The sequence below is a fragment of the Phoxinus phoxinus genome (genome assembly GCF_949152265.1).
Source record: "Phoxinus phoxinus genome assembly, chromosome: 2".
In the NCBI taxonomy this organism is placed as follows: domain Eukaryota; kingdom Metazoa; phylum Chordata; class Actinopteri; order Cypriniformes; family Leuciscidae; genus Phoxinus; species Phoxinus phoxinus.
In genome coordinates, this window is record NC_136877.1 from 14,439,185 (window position 1) to 14,453,934 (window position 14,750).

Sequence of the window (14,750 nt, forward strand, 5' to 3'; positions counted from 1 at the left end):
TATGAATTAGTTCTTTCGTTACTCAGACTTTTCCTTTAATCTACAAAATCTGTCTTCATCTTTAGCCACCACCATGTACTAACGACCTTCAGGATAGACACATTAGTTAAAAATCAACACTTCTATAATTCTTCTTGCCCATAAGGCAACAAACATCATGTTCCTGATATAAAGTTTTGTTACTGTCTCCACAACAAATAATGACAATCACATCATGGTCTCAGCTGGCTCTTGAAAGCACCTTCCCATCAGCTCTTTATCTATAAAACTTCATCAGGGTGTTGTCCCCTGGCATAGTTGCAGACACTTGTCCCAATTGAAAACAAGCCATACAGTGAATGCGGTTTTTCTGGTGAGTGGTATATAGAGGAACTGCACTTTTTCTGGGTAAGACTGCCGTAACTCCTCACAGCTCATCTCCCCTCTCAGTGCTCTGCTGACCCCGGTGGCCTCCAGTAATCAGCGCTCAACTCTCATACCTTTCTCACATAAAACATCTCCAATCAGGAGATGCCCAGTGTTATTGCGTGAGCCTCCCTGTGTTAGGTAGTCCCCTGGCCAGGAAGATCGTACCCGTCGCTGGGTAAGCCACTCGTACACAATGGCACCCGCTCTTTCCCATCACACAATCTTTGATCGTTTTCTTCAACAAAATCAGTTGTCTTCTGGAGCTTTAGGAAAGGCACACTCAAGAGTCATCAGAGCCTAATAGTGTTCACACATGGAGACAGGTTAATAACAACAGTATTTAATCAATTAAATCCATTAACCATCTTAATAGCAGCAACCTAGCTGCTTAGAAATTTAGATCACAACCGTACATTCAGTGCACAGTTACTTCTGAAGCCGGAGCCATCGGCTCTGTATGGTGGAGACTAAAGTCAGACAAAGAAATCACTGATTCTAAAATAAACTGTATTATTTTAAAGACTTCTTTAAAGTCATTCAGTTTTACTTTTAAACATTTACAAATTGTCCTCTAAATGTATAAATTCTTTCTTTTAATTTCTGTGTCTATAGTTTCCAACTGAAACACTGTGTTTACTATAAATATCTTATAATTTACAACACAGGCTCAGATAACAGCTCTTAGCTGACATTCGAATGAGAGAGAGACTTTTGATGCATTCAGGATTGGTACTTTTGCACTTTCAAAAACCTTCTAACTTCTATCTTCAGACTTCATCTACCATATTTTAAGCTTGAGTTATCTTTTCTACAAATTACATGCATTTTTCAATTAAAGCATCATTTTTATAGTTTCCTTTGCCCCTATAGGGAATTTAGACATTATAAATTTCTACTCAGAATGAGTGTCTGTTGTACTGAACTGTTTCAGCCAAATCACAAGCTTATCTTTTAAAATTAACACATTAGCTTCTAGTTCTTTCTGTCACGGTTTCCCCTGGTCTTGTCCCGCACTACATCTCCCAGCTCTCCCCTGGATCCACACCTGTACGCACTTTCCCTGATCACTGATTATCCTGCACCTGCACTTCATCAGCTCTGATCACCTCGCTGCTCACTGTATATATCCCCAGTCTCACTTCAGTCCACGGTCGGATATCGTCATCACGTCACTGATTCCTTGTATATCGTCTGAGAGACATTCTAATCTGAGTATTTGTTTTATTATCTGATATATCCTGAGTTTGCATCTCGTGTATAAATAAAGCCTGAGTTCATCGTACCTGTTCCTGAGTGTATTGTGACAGAATATCCGACCACACACGATGCAAGACTCTTTCCACGCCGTTCTTTTGGATTTTCTACAAGCCCTACGATCCCCAGCACCTCTTCCTTCTCCGCAAGTCAACCCAACCCAGTTCATCCTCCGTCTCCGCCCTGCCGAGCTGGCGTATCAGTTCGGATCCACCAAACCAACTCCTCACACCCGCCCTTCCGAACTGCCCTTCCGCTTTGGTTCCACCGAGCCTACTCACCACACCAGCCCAGCCGAACCAGCATGTAACCCGGGTAACCCAGGCTACTAATAAAATAAATGAAAGTAAAAAATAAGGAAGAAAGAAACAGAAAGAAATCACTGATTAAATGAGGTGATGGGCTCTTTAAGAGCTAACAGCAACAGTGAGCCAAGCCCTGCCTATCTGCTACTGCTAGAGTGAGTGAGATGACGCATCTACACAGAGCGATCTTCAAAAACCCCTCCATGTGAGTGATTAATTCAGAGGAAAGTGATCGAATACTATAGAAAACCGGGATTTCTGATCTGATGTTATAATATGAAGGAGCTGATGCCAGAGTAAGAAGCGGATGAGACGGAAGCTTGTGAAACAGATCGATGCAGATACACGGGACATCAATGTGCCGCAAATGAACTTCCTTGTTGAAAATATAGAAATTCATTGCCTTGGTGAGTTAAAACTCAAACATTAACTTGACGTTTATGTAGAAAAAGTGCCACAAATCTGATAGAGAATCAATAGTGTTTATATAGGCCGTGCGAGCCGAAGTGGATAGCACATGGGCTAAAGCTGACGCACGTCTGAGAATGCTAATGAGCTAATGAAGTATGCTGTTAAAGTGTTATGTTTAATGTGTTATTTGAAATGCATACATGTGATTTGACGATGAAATTGTTGAATTGAGGATTAATTATTGTTCTGCCTTGTGTTTTACAAGGCTGGGTTTTTTTGTGATATTCAAGTTCTTCTGTGATGAGTTCCCTGATTCGTACTGGATGCACGAGGTGCAGATTGTATATGGCGAGCCACCCATGGAATCGTTTTCTCTGTTGAAATTGTGTTTTTGAGCCATCAAACTGGTAGGAGAATTATTTATTTTACTTTTGGACAACCGGGACTCGGACTCATTCTATTTTTCCTTTTTGATTTCTCAACAAAAGACATTGATTGTGATCCTGAATCACTCTAAAAGAATCAACAGTTCTCTGAACTCATCGATTCAATTCATGAACTCGGGTTAACTGAATTGATTTGTCAAATCTTGAGTCTCTGATTCACATTGGACAGACTATTAAGTTTTGAAGAGAAAGTGATTCATTTGCAACTGAAAGCGAAAGTTCAGAATTTCATTCTGTGTATTGAATCAAACTGATTGTCCATTTGATTCTATTTTGAGGTATTTGAGCTATTGATTGTAATACTTTTTGTGAAAGCATTGTCTATAAAGGAATCTGACACAGATTTTATTTTATTATTCTGAAAGTGTTCATTAATACTGTCCAAAACTGAGTCCACGTATCTGGGGAAAAAACAAGAAGATGAGTGTGAATATTATCATTTATTGTTTCAATTGTTTACCTTTGTGATTCAGACATTTTGAGCATAAGTGTATTTTCTCCTAATACAAAATCAAATTGAATCAGAAGCAAGACTTTGTATTGATTGTTCACTCACCTGTTGTGCTGTCTTCCTCTCTCCAGTAGTCGCACCTTCCTTCTGACCAAATGGCCCATATTGAATGTTACACTAGTATGACACACTAAACACGTGTTACACGCTACAAGCACATCCCATCTATTCAGCTCATCCCGTCTGGCTTGCTGAACCAGCACATACCGTCTGCCCAGCTGAACCCACGCACCTCGTTTGCACAGCCAAACCTACGGAGCTCGAATGCCCAGCTGAGTCCACGTATCTCCTCTGTCCTACCGAATCTGCGCATCTCTTCGAAGCAGCTGAGCCTGAGACCGTAAGCATCTTGATCACAGAACCGAGCTCAAAATTCCCACCCAGCCTCCCTCTCCCTCCTCCTCTGTTCCACTCGTCTCCGTCTCCCACTGTTCCCTCGGGATCCATCACCCTGTCCAGCCGTTCGTATCCTTCACGGGTCAGCTGGGAGCCGTCGCCATCTAGGAAGGAGGAGCCCTCCACTCCACCTACAACCTCGGCAGACTTCGCTCCTCCTCGTCCCGCCTCCCTGACTCCCTCACCTACGCTCGTCCCACCCTCGTTTCCAGCGCGGACCTTCAGCCATTCGAGCTCGCCAGCCTCCCTCTGTCAGTCTGCTCCACCTGGGTCTGCCCTCGCCACGCCTATGTTACGGACTTACGGACCGTCCGCTGCGCTCCGGCCCTCCACCCCTTCTTCTACGGCCCGCTCAGCCATCCCTCAGGCTTCACCACTGCCTTCGGTCATCTCAGCTCGCCCTCTGTCTTCTGGACCCACTCTGTCTACTCGAGTGGTCCTCACTGCGGTTCGGTCGCGGTCGTCGGGGTCTTTGTCGTCTCTCCCTCGCCTTGGATCTTCGGCTGAGCAGTGGGCTCCTGTCCGGTGTGCAACGCTTCCGACCTTCGCCCAAGTAACATCAGAACTTTTACCACCATGGCTCCTGCCTCCATCTATGCCACCGTGGGGCACATTTCGTATTAGGCGCGAGGTTGCGCCTTCCGGGTGGGGGGAGTAATGTCACGGTTTCCCCTGGTCTTGTCCCGCACTACATCTCCCAGCTCTCCCCTGGATCCACACCTGTACGCACTTTCCCTGATCACTGATTATCCTACACCTACACTTCATCAGCTCTGATCACCTCGCTGCTCACTGTATATATCCCCAGTCTCACTTCAGTTCACGGTCGGATATCGTCACCACGTCACTGATTCCTTGTATATCGTCTGAGAGACATTCTAATCTGAGTATTTGTTTTATTATCTGATATATCCTGAGTTTGCATCTCGTGTATAAATAAAGCCTGAGTTCATCGTACCTGTTCCTGAGTGTATTGTGACACTTTCATAGTCAACACGAACAAGCTTTTGTTTAATCAAATGCCTTTTACATATTTTTGCATTTAGCAACTGTTAATCCCTCAACACTGCTTCTGCTTAGTCTATTTGATCTTTTTAGAGAACAAATAATTATTATTGAGTCTCAATAACGTTTAAAATTTCATCTAAATTTTAGTTATGTTCTCAATTACATAGTTGTAATATATTATGACTTCCATATTTTTCCTTAGGAGTTTATCAATCCACAATTAGAATAATCTAAAACCTTTTGTTAAGCGTTCCTTTAAAAAGAAAAACAATCATCCTTTAGTTATTCATCCTGTTTTTACACAAAAGGACCTTCTAAACCCCCAGTGGAGCTTGAGCTTTACTGTCTTCATGACCCTTGAGTTCAAAGGCTAAATAACCCCTCTGTCTTCCCTAAAGACAATGGTCTTTTCTTTACAAGTTAACCACACTAATGAGTTCAAAGGCTCTTTATGACCATTTGTTTTACTGTTTGAGTTTCATACTATCAGATCACTATCATCTTCTGAATTCACCCCCACTTGCAGTTCTGTCCCATTCAGGAAAGCAAACAGCAATACAATCTCAGTTGCAAATTCAATCACAATAGCAATTCTCTGTATTCTTTTACAATCTCAGTTCCCGTAAATTAGATCTAACTGGAATAAAATTCTAAATTCCCATCTCCCCTGAGTCTTCTAAATTCCCCCTCCCCTCGGGGTTTTACTGTCTTCCGTGAGGTCGAAAATTATTTGTTTGTGGCTAAATAATCTCTATGTCTTTCCTGAAGATAATTACCTACACTAAAAGTTAAAAGGCTCTTTACCATTTGTTTCACTGTCTGTCACACTGTTCTGTTTACTGTCTGCTTTCAAATACATCCCCCATTCACTGCAACATCCCATGTAGGGCTGGGCGATAAAACGATAACGATAATTATCGCGATATTTTTCTCGATAAAACGATATCAAGAGTTCGATAAATGTTCGATAATGTTTTTGCGCCAAAAGCGGAACGAATCTCATTTGAACCGCGCGCCACACGGACCGTTTATCCGCTCGGCTCAAAGTCCAAACGGCAGCGCACGCAGCGCGAGTTCACTAGAGCAGACGCGTTTACTAGTCTGATCGGTCTCGGTCACTAGATCCAGTGAGAAGCGCTTGTATTCAGCGAAGAACACAAATGTCTCAGTGATTTAAACCAGTTTAAAGGCAGATGAAACAGCGCTGACGAACATGAGAAACACTGTGCGCAACGATACAGAGAAGGCTTTTCCGTCTAACATTACACATTTCCATCATTTACCACGGATTTAACGTTACTGTAACGTTAGCCTAGTAATATTAACTGCACCATGAAATGTGCGTGGGATATAGCCTATATAAATTGAATTGTATAATATTATTAATGTAGACAATGTATTAAAGGACTAATGGAATATAATTACAGTTTTTAATAATGTATTTAGGCTACTGGTTTTCATAAATACCATAGAAACCATAAAGTTACATTTTATCTGTGGTTATCATGATCTAAATGCATGATGCTGGATGACCAATGGTTAATTTTAATAAAACTAAAGAATATTACATTTTACCAAATAAAAATAATGTTGTTACTTTTTTTTAACAGATGTTACTGTTTTTGTTAATGAACATAAATTGTATATAGTTAAATCTGCATCCTAACTCAAGCTAATACTACTGAAACAAAGATATTTATTTTGTTAAGGAGAAATTACAAATGTTTGAATGTTCTACCTCGGATTTGTGAAATGTTCACCTGTTTGTTAAGTGTTTGTCATGCTATGTTCTGACAATAAAGAGTAGTTTAAAAACACAACGCTCTGGTTTCTACAGCTTTCACTTTGGAGTAAAAATCTGTCTTTAAACTTGAAATAAATAAAGATTTGACATTTATCGATAATTATCGATATCGACTGATATAAAAAAAATATTGTGATATTTTTTTTTGGCCATATCGCCCAGCCCTAATCCCATGCAGCAATGCAAACAGAGCTACTAATGCAATCTCAGTTGCAAATTCAATTACAATAGCCAAATCATAGTAACATTTTTCTAACCCATATTAACACAGAATTTTCTTCAAATTTGTATTATTTTGGCACTTTCTTTGTTTGGAGTCTATGTTTATTGTTTGTTTCCAATCAGAATCTGAGGTTCTTTGTGAACACCGGACCAAACTCAGGGCAACAGAGAGGAAATGGCGCAAATCAAAAGACACAACTGACCTCAGTATGTATCAATCTCTGCTCTCTTCCTTTTTTGTTGATGTTCATGCTGCAAAATCTTCTTATTTCCACAACAAGATCAACAGCACCGCTAACACACGAACACTTTTCAAGACATTCAACTCTCTCCTCTGTCCACCTCCACCACCACCCACCTCCTCTTTAACTGCTGATGATTTTGCTAACTTCTTCACCATCAAAACAACAACTATCAGCAGTCAGTTCTCAGCTCCAAACACACAGGAACCCAGTCCAACCCCTCCCACTCCCAAGCACCTTCTCTCCTCCTCCTCTCCACTAACCGAGGAAGAAGTATCTAAACTTCTCCTCTCCAGTCACCCTACCACCTGCCCTCTAGATCCCATCCCCTCACACCTTCTACAAGCCATTTCTCCCACACTTCTACCAGCACTCACACACATCATCAACTCATCCCTCCACACTGGCACTTTTCCTACAGCATTCAAGCAGGCTCAGGTAACTCCACTGCTTAAGAAACCGACATTAAACACATCACTCTTAGAGAATTACAGACCGGTCTCTCTCCTACCATTCATTGCGAAAACACTTGAACGAGTTGCCTTCAACCAAGTATCATCTTTCCTCTCTCTGACCAACCAACTAGATGTAAAACAATCTGGCTTCAAGAAAGGGCATTCAACCGAGACTGCATTGCTGTCAGTCACAGAAGCCCTTCGAATCGCAAAAGCTGCCTCCAAATAATCAGTTCTCATTCTCCTGGATCTGTCTGCTGCCTTCGACACTGTGAATCATCAGATCCTCCTGTCCACCCTCTCATCACTGGGCATCACAGGAACTCCTCTCCACTGGTTTGAGTCCTATCTCACAGGTAGGTCCTTCAGGGTCGCATGGAGTGGCGAGGTATCCAAAGCACATCAACTGACTACAGGGGTTCCTCAGGGTTCAGTTCTTGGACCGCTCCTCTTCTCCATTTACACCACATCACTGGGACCCATCATACAGGCACATGGCTTATCTTACCATTGCTATGCTGATGACACCCAGCTCTACCTCTCATTTCAACCTGATGATCCCACAGTAGCTGCACGTATCTCAAGCTGCCTGGCGGACATTTCGGCATGGATGAAGGAACATCACCTGCAGCTCAACCTGGCAAAGACTGAGCTTCTCGTCCTCCCTGTCAATCCGTCTCTACAGCACGACTTCACTATCCAGCTAGATTCAACTTTAATCACCCCATCAAGGTCGGTCAGAAACCTTGGAGTAACATTTGATGAGCATCTGACCTTCACAGACCACATCACAAAGACAGCTCGATCATGCAGGTTTGCACTGCACAACATCAGGAAGATCAGGCCCTTCCTAACTGAGCATGCAACACAACTTCTCGCCCAGGCCTTGGTTATCTCTAGGCTTGATTACTGCAATGCTCTTCTGGCCGGTCTTCCATCATGTGCAACTAAACCTCTACAAATGATCCAGAATGCTGCAGCCCGTCTTGTCTTCAACGAGCCCAAAAGGGCCCACGTCACTCCTCTGTTCATCTCTCTGCACTGGCTACCATTCGCTGCTCGCATCAAGTTCAAGGGATTGACGCTTGCTTACAGATCGACCACAGGCTCAGCTCCCTCCTACTTTCATTCGCTCCTACGAGTCTACATCACTACCAGAAGCCTGCGATCGGTCAATGAGCGACGGCTCGTGGTACCATCACAGAGAGCCACAAAATCACTCTCCAGAACATTCTCATTCACGGTTCCTTGCTGGTGGAATGATCTCCCTACCCTCGTCCGGAATGCAGAATCCCTGACCACATTCAAAAGACAACTGAAAACTCATCTCTTCCGTGAGCACTTGACATAAAAAAAAAAAAAAAAAAACTTCTCTTTAATCCTCCCTTGTTTTGGCTTATGCTACTCTGCTGTAGTCCTCAGTTGTAAGTCGCTTTGGATAAAAGCGTCTGCTAAATGACAAAATGTTAATGTAAAATGTAATTGGAATATTTAGAACAGGAGAGAGGCCGCACTATGCATAAATAGTCTTTTTATTTGCACAAACGCGTTTCGGCACGTGCCTTCTTCAGTGCACACTGAAGAAGGCACGCGCCGAAACGCGTTTGTGCACATAAAAAGACTATTTATGCATAGTGCGGCCTCTCTCCTGTTCTAAATCTATTATTCAATACCATTGTTTTCATAACATTAATACAATAAAGCACATTAATACAATAAAGCACATTCACATCATAATAAACACTGACATATAGAATTTTCCCATTCTGCTTAATGAAACATTCCTTATCTTTATATCATGTTAATCCCTGTTAATTTGTATCTAAAAACTCACTTTTCAGACCATTTCAACTCAATTTGACTTTCTTTTCGCTCTGCTTCATCTAACCAGTTCAAGCAACATTGTTTGCTTACAATCCACACATACATCTCAGTTCCACTTATCTGATTTACAGAAACCAGAATATCATATTACTCGTATCTCAATCCAACAATTCGTGATTTCCATCAGGAAAAACATTTTATCTTTCGCTACATTCCAGTTCCTTCTCTTTCATCTTCAATTCAACAATTCTTCTTTTATTCTACCTGCTTCTTCAGTTCAACAATTCTGTCTGTTCACAGTTTTACACACACGCTGAACACGATCACAAAAACCCTTTTGTTACACAATTTTCCGTTTCCCAATTTCTTGCATGCTTTTCTGGCCATAATTCTTTCATTTTTTTTTCATTTTACAAAACAAAAAAAACAAGAACAAAACAACCGGTGTATTAAAATGATTTAGCTTACTCTTATGTGACCCCATATTGGCTGATCCTATCTCTCCTGGATTTTCCTTCGACGCGCGTCTAATAATCTGTCAAACGTCTTCAACAAATCCGATTTTGTCACCTCAAATCGGCAAGGGTAGCAAATATGCTCTGTTGGCTCTTCTGTCCACGGTATGGCTCTTCCGTCCATGCTTACGAGCTAGTTTTCGGCATAAAATTGACTTGACTTCCTCAGGTTACAATTTCCCCCTCGAAAACCTTCTGTGCCCGCACCGAAGAGATCGTTCCAGCCACTATGGTTCACCCACGGTCATATCAAAAATTACCCCCACAAAACAAAAATAATTTGATTGTCTTTTTTACCTGAGATGCACTGCCACCGGTTCTTTTTTCTTAATTCCAGTGGAGTTCTTCTGGCCCTGATGCGGTCGGCCCCTCTCTCTATTTTTGCGAGGTAGGGCTAAAGCCTGATGCTTTAGGATGATCAGTCTCCACTGTCTCAGGGACAAAATGAACTCCATGGAATCCTCACTTCTGACACCAATTGTTGTGGCAAAAACAATATATAACAAACACAGCATCCCGGCAAAAGAGACGTCAAGATCCAAATTATATTTAAAAGAAAAATATACATTTATTCTTGCAATAATAGTTTCCATTCTAGCCACACAGGCCAGCTGCAGAATGGGGTGAAACCCCCAACCCTACAGACCAGTTTGCAGGGCAGAGTGAGACACAGATAGGTGCTTGGCTGGTAGTTTTATAATGTTCTTATCAAAGCATTCTCTAAACACCCACCCCAGAGGGCAGGAACTGAGGAACCCCCATGGTCGCCTCAACCCCTCCCTAGCCTGGGGATCTTCTCACCTCTGTATCACACACAGCTGTATCAACGTTACAACATAAAGCTCAAATCAATTTTATCATTGAGAAAACAAGATAAGAAATAAAAGATTAAAATCGTGTACGTATCAGATAGGTACCAAAAACATTTGAGCTGGCTATGATTAAACAGCTTGTTAAAAAAACGCAACTTGGGTTGGGTCACGCTCAACGGATCTTTCCTCAGACTGCTCCAGCCCTCACCGGGGCCGAGGAACACAGTAATCCCAGGGGTGGAGTGGGGCTTCGTGGGGATGGGGGAAACCCAGAAACCCTCCCCACCTCTGCCCTCCCCTGCTCCCAACATCAGTTGTTGTCCTACTGACGGGCCAGCTCATTTACACACCCCACTATCCCTGTAATATGTGCCTTCTAAGTCTAAATGAGGTCTAAGTGCATTAAAAGAGGTGCAGCGCAGGGGGTAGAACTTATTCAGATCCATCCCAAGCACCACCCTTTTCCCTACATATTGATTGATTGTGTGATTAAATGTATGATGAGATGCATTAAAAAGAGGTAGAGGACAGCAGTGCAGAGCTTCTTCAGCCCCTCCACACAGCACATCCCAGTTCTTAAATATGTATGTGATTGTTGGTCATCTAAAATGAGGAGCATTAAAAAGTGAGGTGTGCAGAGTGGAGCCGGCCCCAGCAGTTACAGTGGAGGAGGAGGTTCGTGGAGCCGCGGTTAAGAGATGAGACTACATTCCAGAATACTGCGCATGCGTCGCGAGTGAGCGCTTTGTTTGTGTTTGAGAGCTCCGTCGAATTGATTCATAAATCATTGATTTTCTTCTTTACACTCATTTATAAACGAGCATTTTCTATGTTTCCAGCGTGTGAACATATCTCCGATACTACTCTCTATAAAAAACAATCGGATTGCTTTGATATCGCTAGTTATATCCAACTTTCCGAACTTCCGTTACTATCTCTAACGTTAGCCCGCTAGCATTGCACGCGTGGTCTCGCCTAACGACCGTCTTATTTACACTCGAATCACTGAAATCGCTTTGTTTGTGTTGGAGTTTGTGTTTCGAATCGCTTTGTTTGTGTTTGGAGTTTGTGTCTGTGTTTCGAACCGCTTTGTTTATGTTGGAGTTTGTGTTTGTGTTTCGAATCGCTTTGTTTGTGTTTGGAGTTTGTGTTTCGAATCGCTTTGTTTGTGTTTGGAGTTTGTGTTTGTGTTCGAATCGCTTTGTTTGTGTTGGAGTTTGTGTTTGTGTTCGAATCGCTTTGTTTGTGTTTGGAGTTTGTGTTGTGTTTCGAATCGCTTTGTTTGTGTTTGGAGTTTGTGTTTGTGTTTCGAATCGCTTTGTTTGTGTTTGGAGTTTGTGTTTGTGTTCGAATCGCTTTGTTTGTGTTGGAGTTTGTGTTTGTGTTCGAATCGCTTTGTTTGTGTTGGAGTTTGTGTTTGTGTTCGAATCGCTTTGTTTGTGTTTGGAGCTCTGTCGAATTGATTCATAAATCCTTGATTTTCTTCTTTACACTCATTTTTGTGTTTCGAATCGCTTTGTTTGTGTTTGGAGCTACGTCGAATTGATTCATAAATCCTTGATTTTTTTTCTTCGTTACACTCATTTATAAACGAGCATTTTCTATTTTTTCAGCGTGTGAACATATCTCCGATACTACTCTCTATAAAAAACAATCGGATTGCTTTGATATCGCTGGTTATATCCAACTTTCCGAACTTCCGTTACTATCTCTAACGTTAGCCCGCTAGCATTTGCACTCGTGGTCTCGCCTATCGACCGTCTTATTTAAACTTGAATCACTGGAAGGATACGGGTTCTATCCATGATTTCAGTCCTAAATTAGTAGTGATATTGGTAGCATCACTGCTAATTTATTGTTCATCTGTCATAATGGCGAATACATCGGATGTGTGTCTACCTCTGAGTGCAGGTGAGGACACGTTTGAGCTGCATTCGGTGCGGTTGGAGCTGGAGTCCGTGGAGAAGCAGATCCGTGATCTACTGGGGAGGCAGGCCGAGCTGCGAGACCGACGATCAGCGCTTGAAGCATCACGCGCCGATGCTCACAAGTCAGTGGTTAGTAACTTTTCGACTCCGGCCTCCTCTACTCCTTGTATTTCTCTGCACAGGACCCGAGCATCCCTGCCCTCATTCACACCGGCACCGACACAGCACCATGGACCCTGGATGATTCCACAACGGAAGACGCGAGCCAGGACCAGAGCAAGGACCTCTCCGCCCCTCCCGGTCTTCGAGATCTCCACCCGGAACCGCTTCTCCCCTCTTCGCGAGACGGAACGCGACGACGCTGTGATCATCGGCAGTTCCATGGTCCGGCATGTCCGCGCTACCTCAGGTAAAGGTATGGTGCACACTCACTGCTTTCCTGGTGCTCGTGTTCTCGATGTCGCTGCGCAGGTCCCCGAGATCCTGAACGGTGACGAGCGCGTCGGAGCTGTCGTGCTGCACGCGGGGGTGAACGACATCAGGCTGCGGCAGACGGAGGTTCTGAAGAGGGACTACAGGAGCCTGATCGAGACGGTACGCAGAACATCGCCTGAAGCAAAGATCGTCGTGTCTGGACCGCTTCCCACGTACCGACAAGGACAAGAAAGGTTCAGTAGATTGTTTGCACTAAATGAATGGTTAATGTCATGGTGTAATGAACAGAGACTGCTCTTTGTAAATAATTGGAATCTGTTTTGGGAGCGACCTAGGCTCTACCGTGCTGATGGCCTGCACCCCAGCAGAATCGGAGCGGCTGTTCTGTCGGACAACATCTCCAAGACGTTACACACCATATGACTAGTAAGTCAAAGTCCAAATCACATTCTTTGCTGTCCCAAATTAATTGATATAAGTACCAGTGTAGAACACTTTATAGAAACTGTGTCTATTCCTCGTTTAGTGAGGCCAAACAATAAATCTACTGTAGGATCTAAGAAAAATCTAATTGTGATTAGACCAGAAAATCTCAATATTAGTGAACAAAAACAATTTCTAAAGCTAGGTCTTCTGAACATTAGATCGCTTACACCTAAGGCAGTTATTGTAAATGAAATGGTCACTGATAACAGCTTCGATGTACTCTGCCTTACTGAAACCTGGCTTAAATCGAATGATTATTTCGGTCTTAATGAGTCCACTCCACCAGGATACGGTTATAAGCATGAGCCCCGTCTGATTGGTCGTGGCGGCGGTGTTGCAACAATCTATAGAGATATTCTTAATGTTACTCAGAAAACAGGCCACAGGTTTAATTCGTTTGAAGTACTTGTGCTAAATGTTACGCTCCTAGATGTAAGAAAGAAATCCCTATTATCTCTAGCCTTGGCTACTGTATATAGACCACCAGGGCCTTACGCTGATTTCCTAAAAGAGTTTGCAGATTTTCTCTCAGATCTATTAATTAATGTCGATAAGGCAATAATTGTTGGATATTTCAACATACACGTTGATAACACAAATGATGCGTTAGGGGCTGCGTTTACAGATTTATTAAACTCCTTTGGGGTCAAGCAAAACGTTAGTGGTCCCACTCATCGTCTTAATCATACTCTAGATTTAATTATATCATATGGAACCGATCCAACCGATATAGATATTATACCGCAAAGTGATGATGTCACTGATCATTACATGGTAACTTGCATACTACGTACGGCTGAAATGTGTCATGTTGCGCCGCGTTATCGAACAGGCAGAACAATCCTTCCAACTACTATAGATAGATTCTTGAATAGCTTACCTGATCTATCTCAGCTTCTCAGTGAATCCAAACAAACAGATGAGCTTGAGCAAATGACTAGCAGTATGAGCACCATTTTCTCTAGTACATTAGAAATTGTTGCACCAATTAGATTAAAAAAGGTTAGAGAGAAAACTAAAGCACCATGGTACAACAGTGCTACGCATGTTATCAAGAGAGAAACTCGTAACTTAGAGCGCAAATGGAAACAAACAAATTTAGAGGTCTTTAGAATTGCGTGGAAAGACAGTATGTCACGTTATAAAAAGGCTCTAAAAGCAGCCAGGGCTGAGCATCTCCGCAAACTAATAGAAAACAACCAAAATAATCCAAGGTTTTTATTTAACACTGTGGCTAGATTAACAAATAAACAGACATAACCTGAACAAAATATTCTGTTACATTTTA

General features: G+C 42.5%; 1 protein-coding gene and 1 long non-coding RNA gene across 2 annotated transcripts; both read left to right on the top strand.

Moving 5' to 3' along the window:
- Nucleotides 1–2,034: 2,034 nt before the first annotated feature.
- LOC306994383 lies at nucleotides 2,035–3,351 on the top strand. The gene is made up of 3 exons (XR_013796676.1): nucleotides 2,035–2,172; nucleotides 2,250–2,374; nucleotides 2,644–3,351. It is a non-coding gene; the product is annotated as an uncharacterized lncRNA (long non-coding RNA).
- A 79-nt stretch (nucleotides 3,352–3,430) lies between these two features.
- On the top strand, nucleotides 3,431–13,549 carry LOC306987772 (uncharacterized protein; the record flags this gene model as incomplete). The annotated part of the gene is made up of 4 exons (XM_079592314.1): nucleotides 3,431–3,455; nucleotides 3,509–4,348; nucleotides 6,889–6,972; nucleotides 12,525–13,549. 4 exons carry the CDS (start codon nucleotides 3,431–3,433, stop codon nucleotides 13,397–13,399), a joined length of 1,824 nt encoding a protein of 607 aa, XP_079448440.1. The 3' UTR covers nucleotides 13,400–13,549.
- Between the last annotated feature and the right edge of the window lie 1,201 nt (nucleotides 13,550–14,750).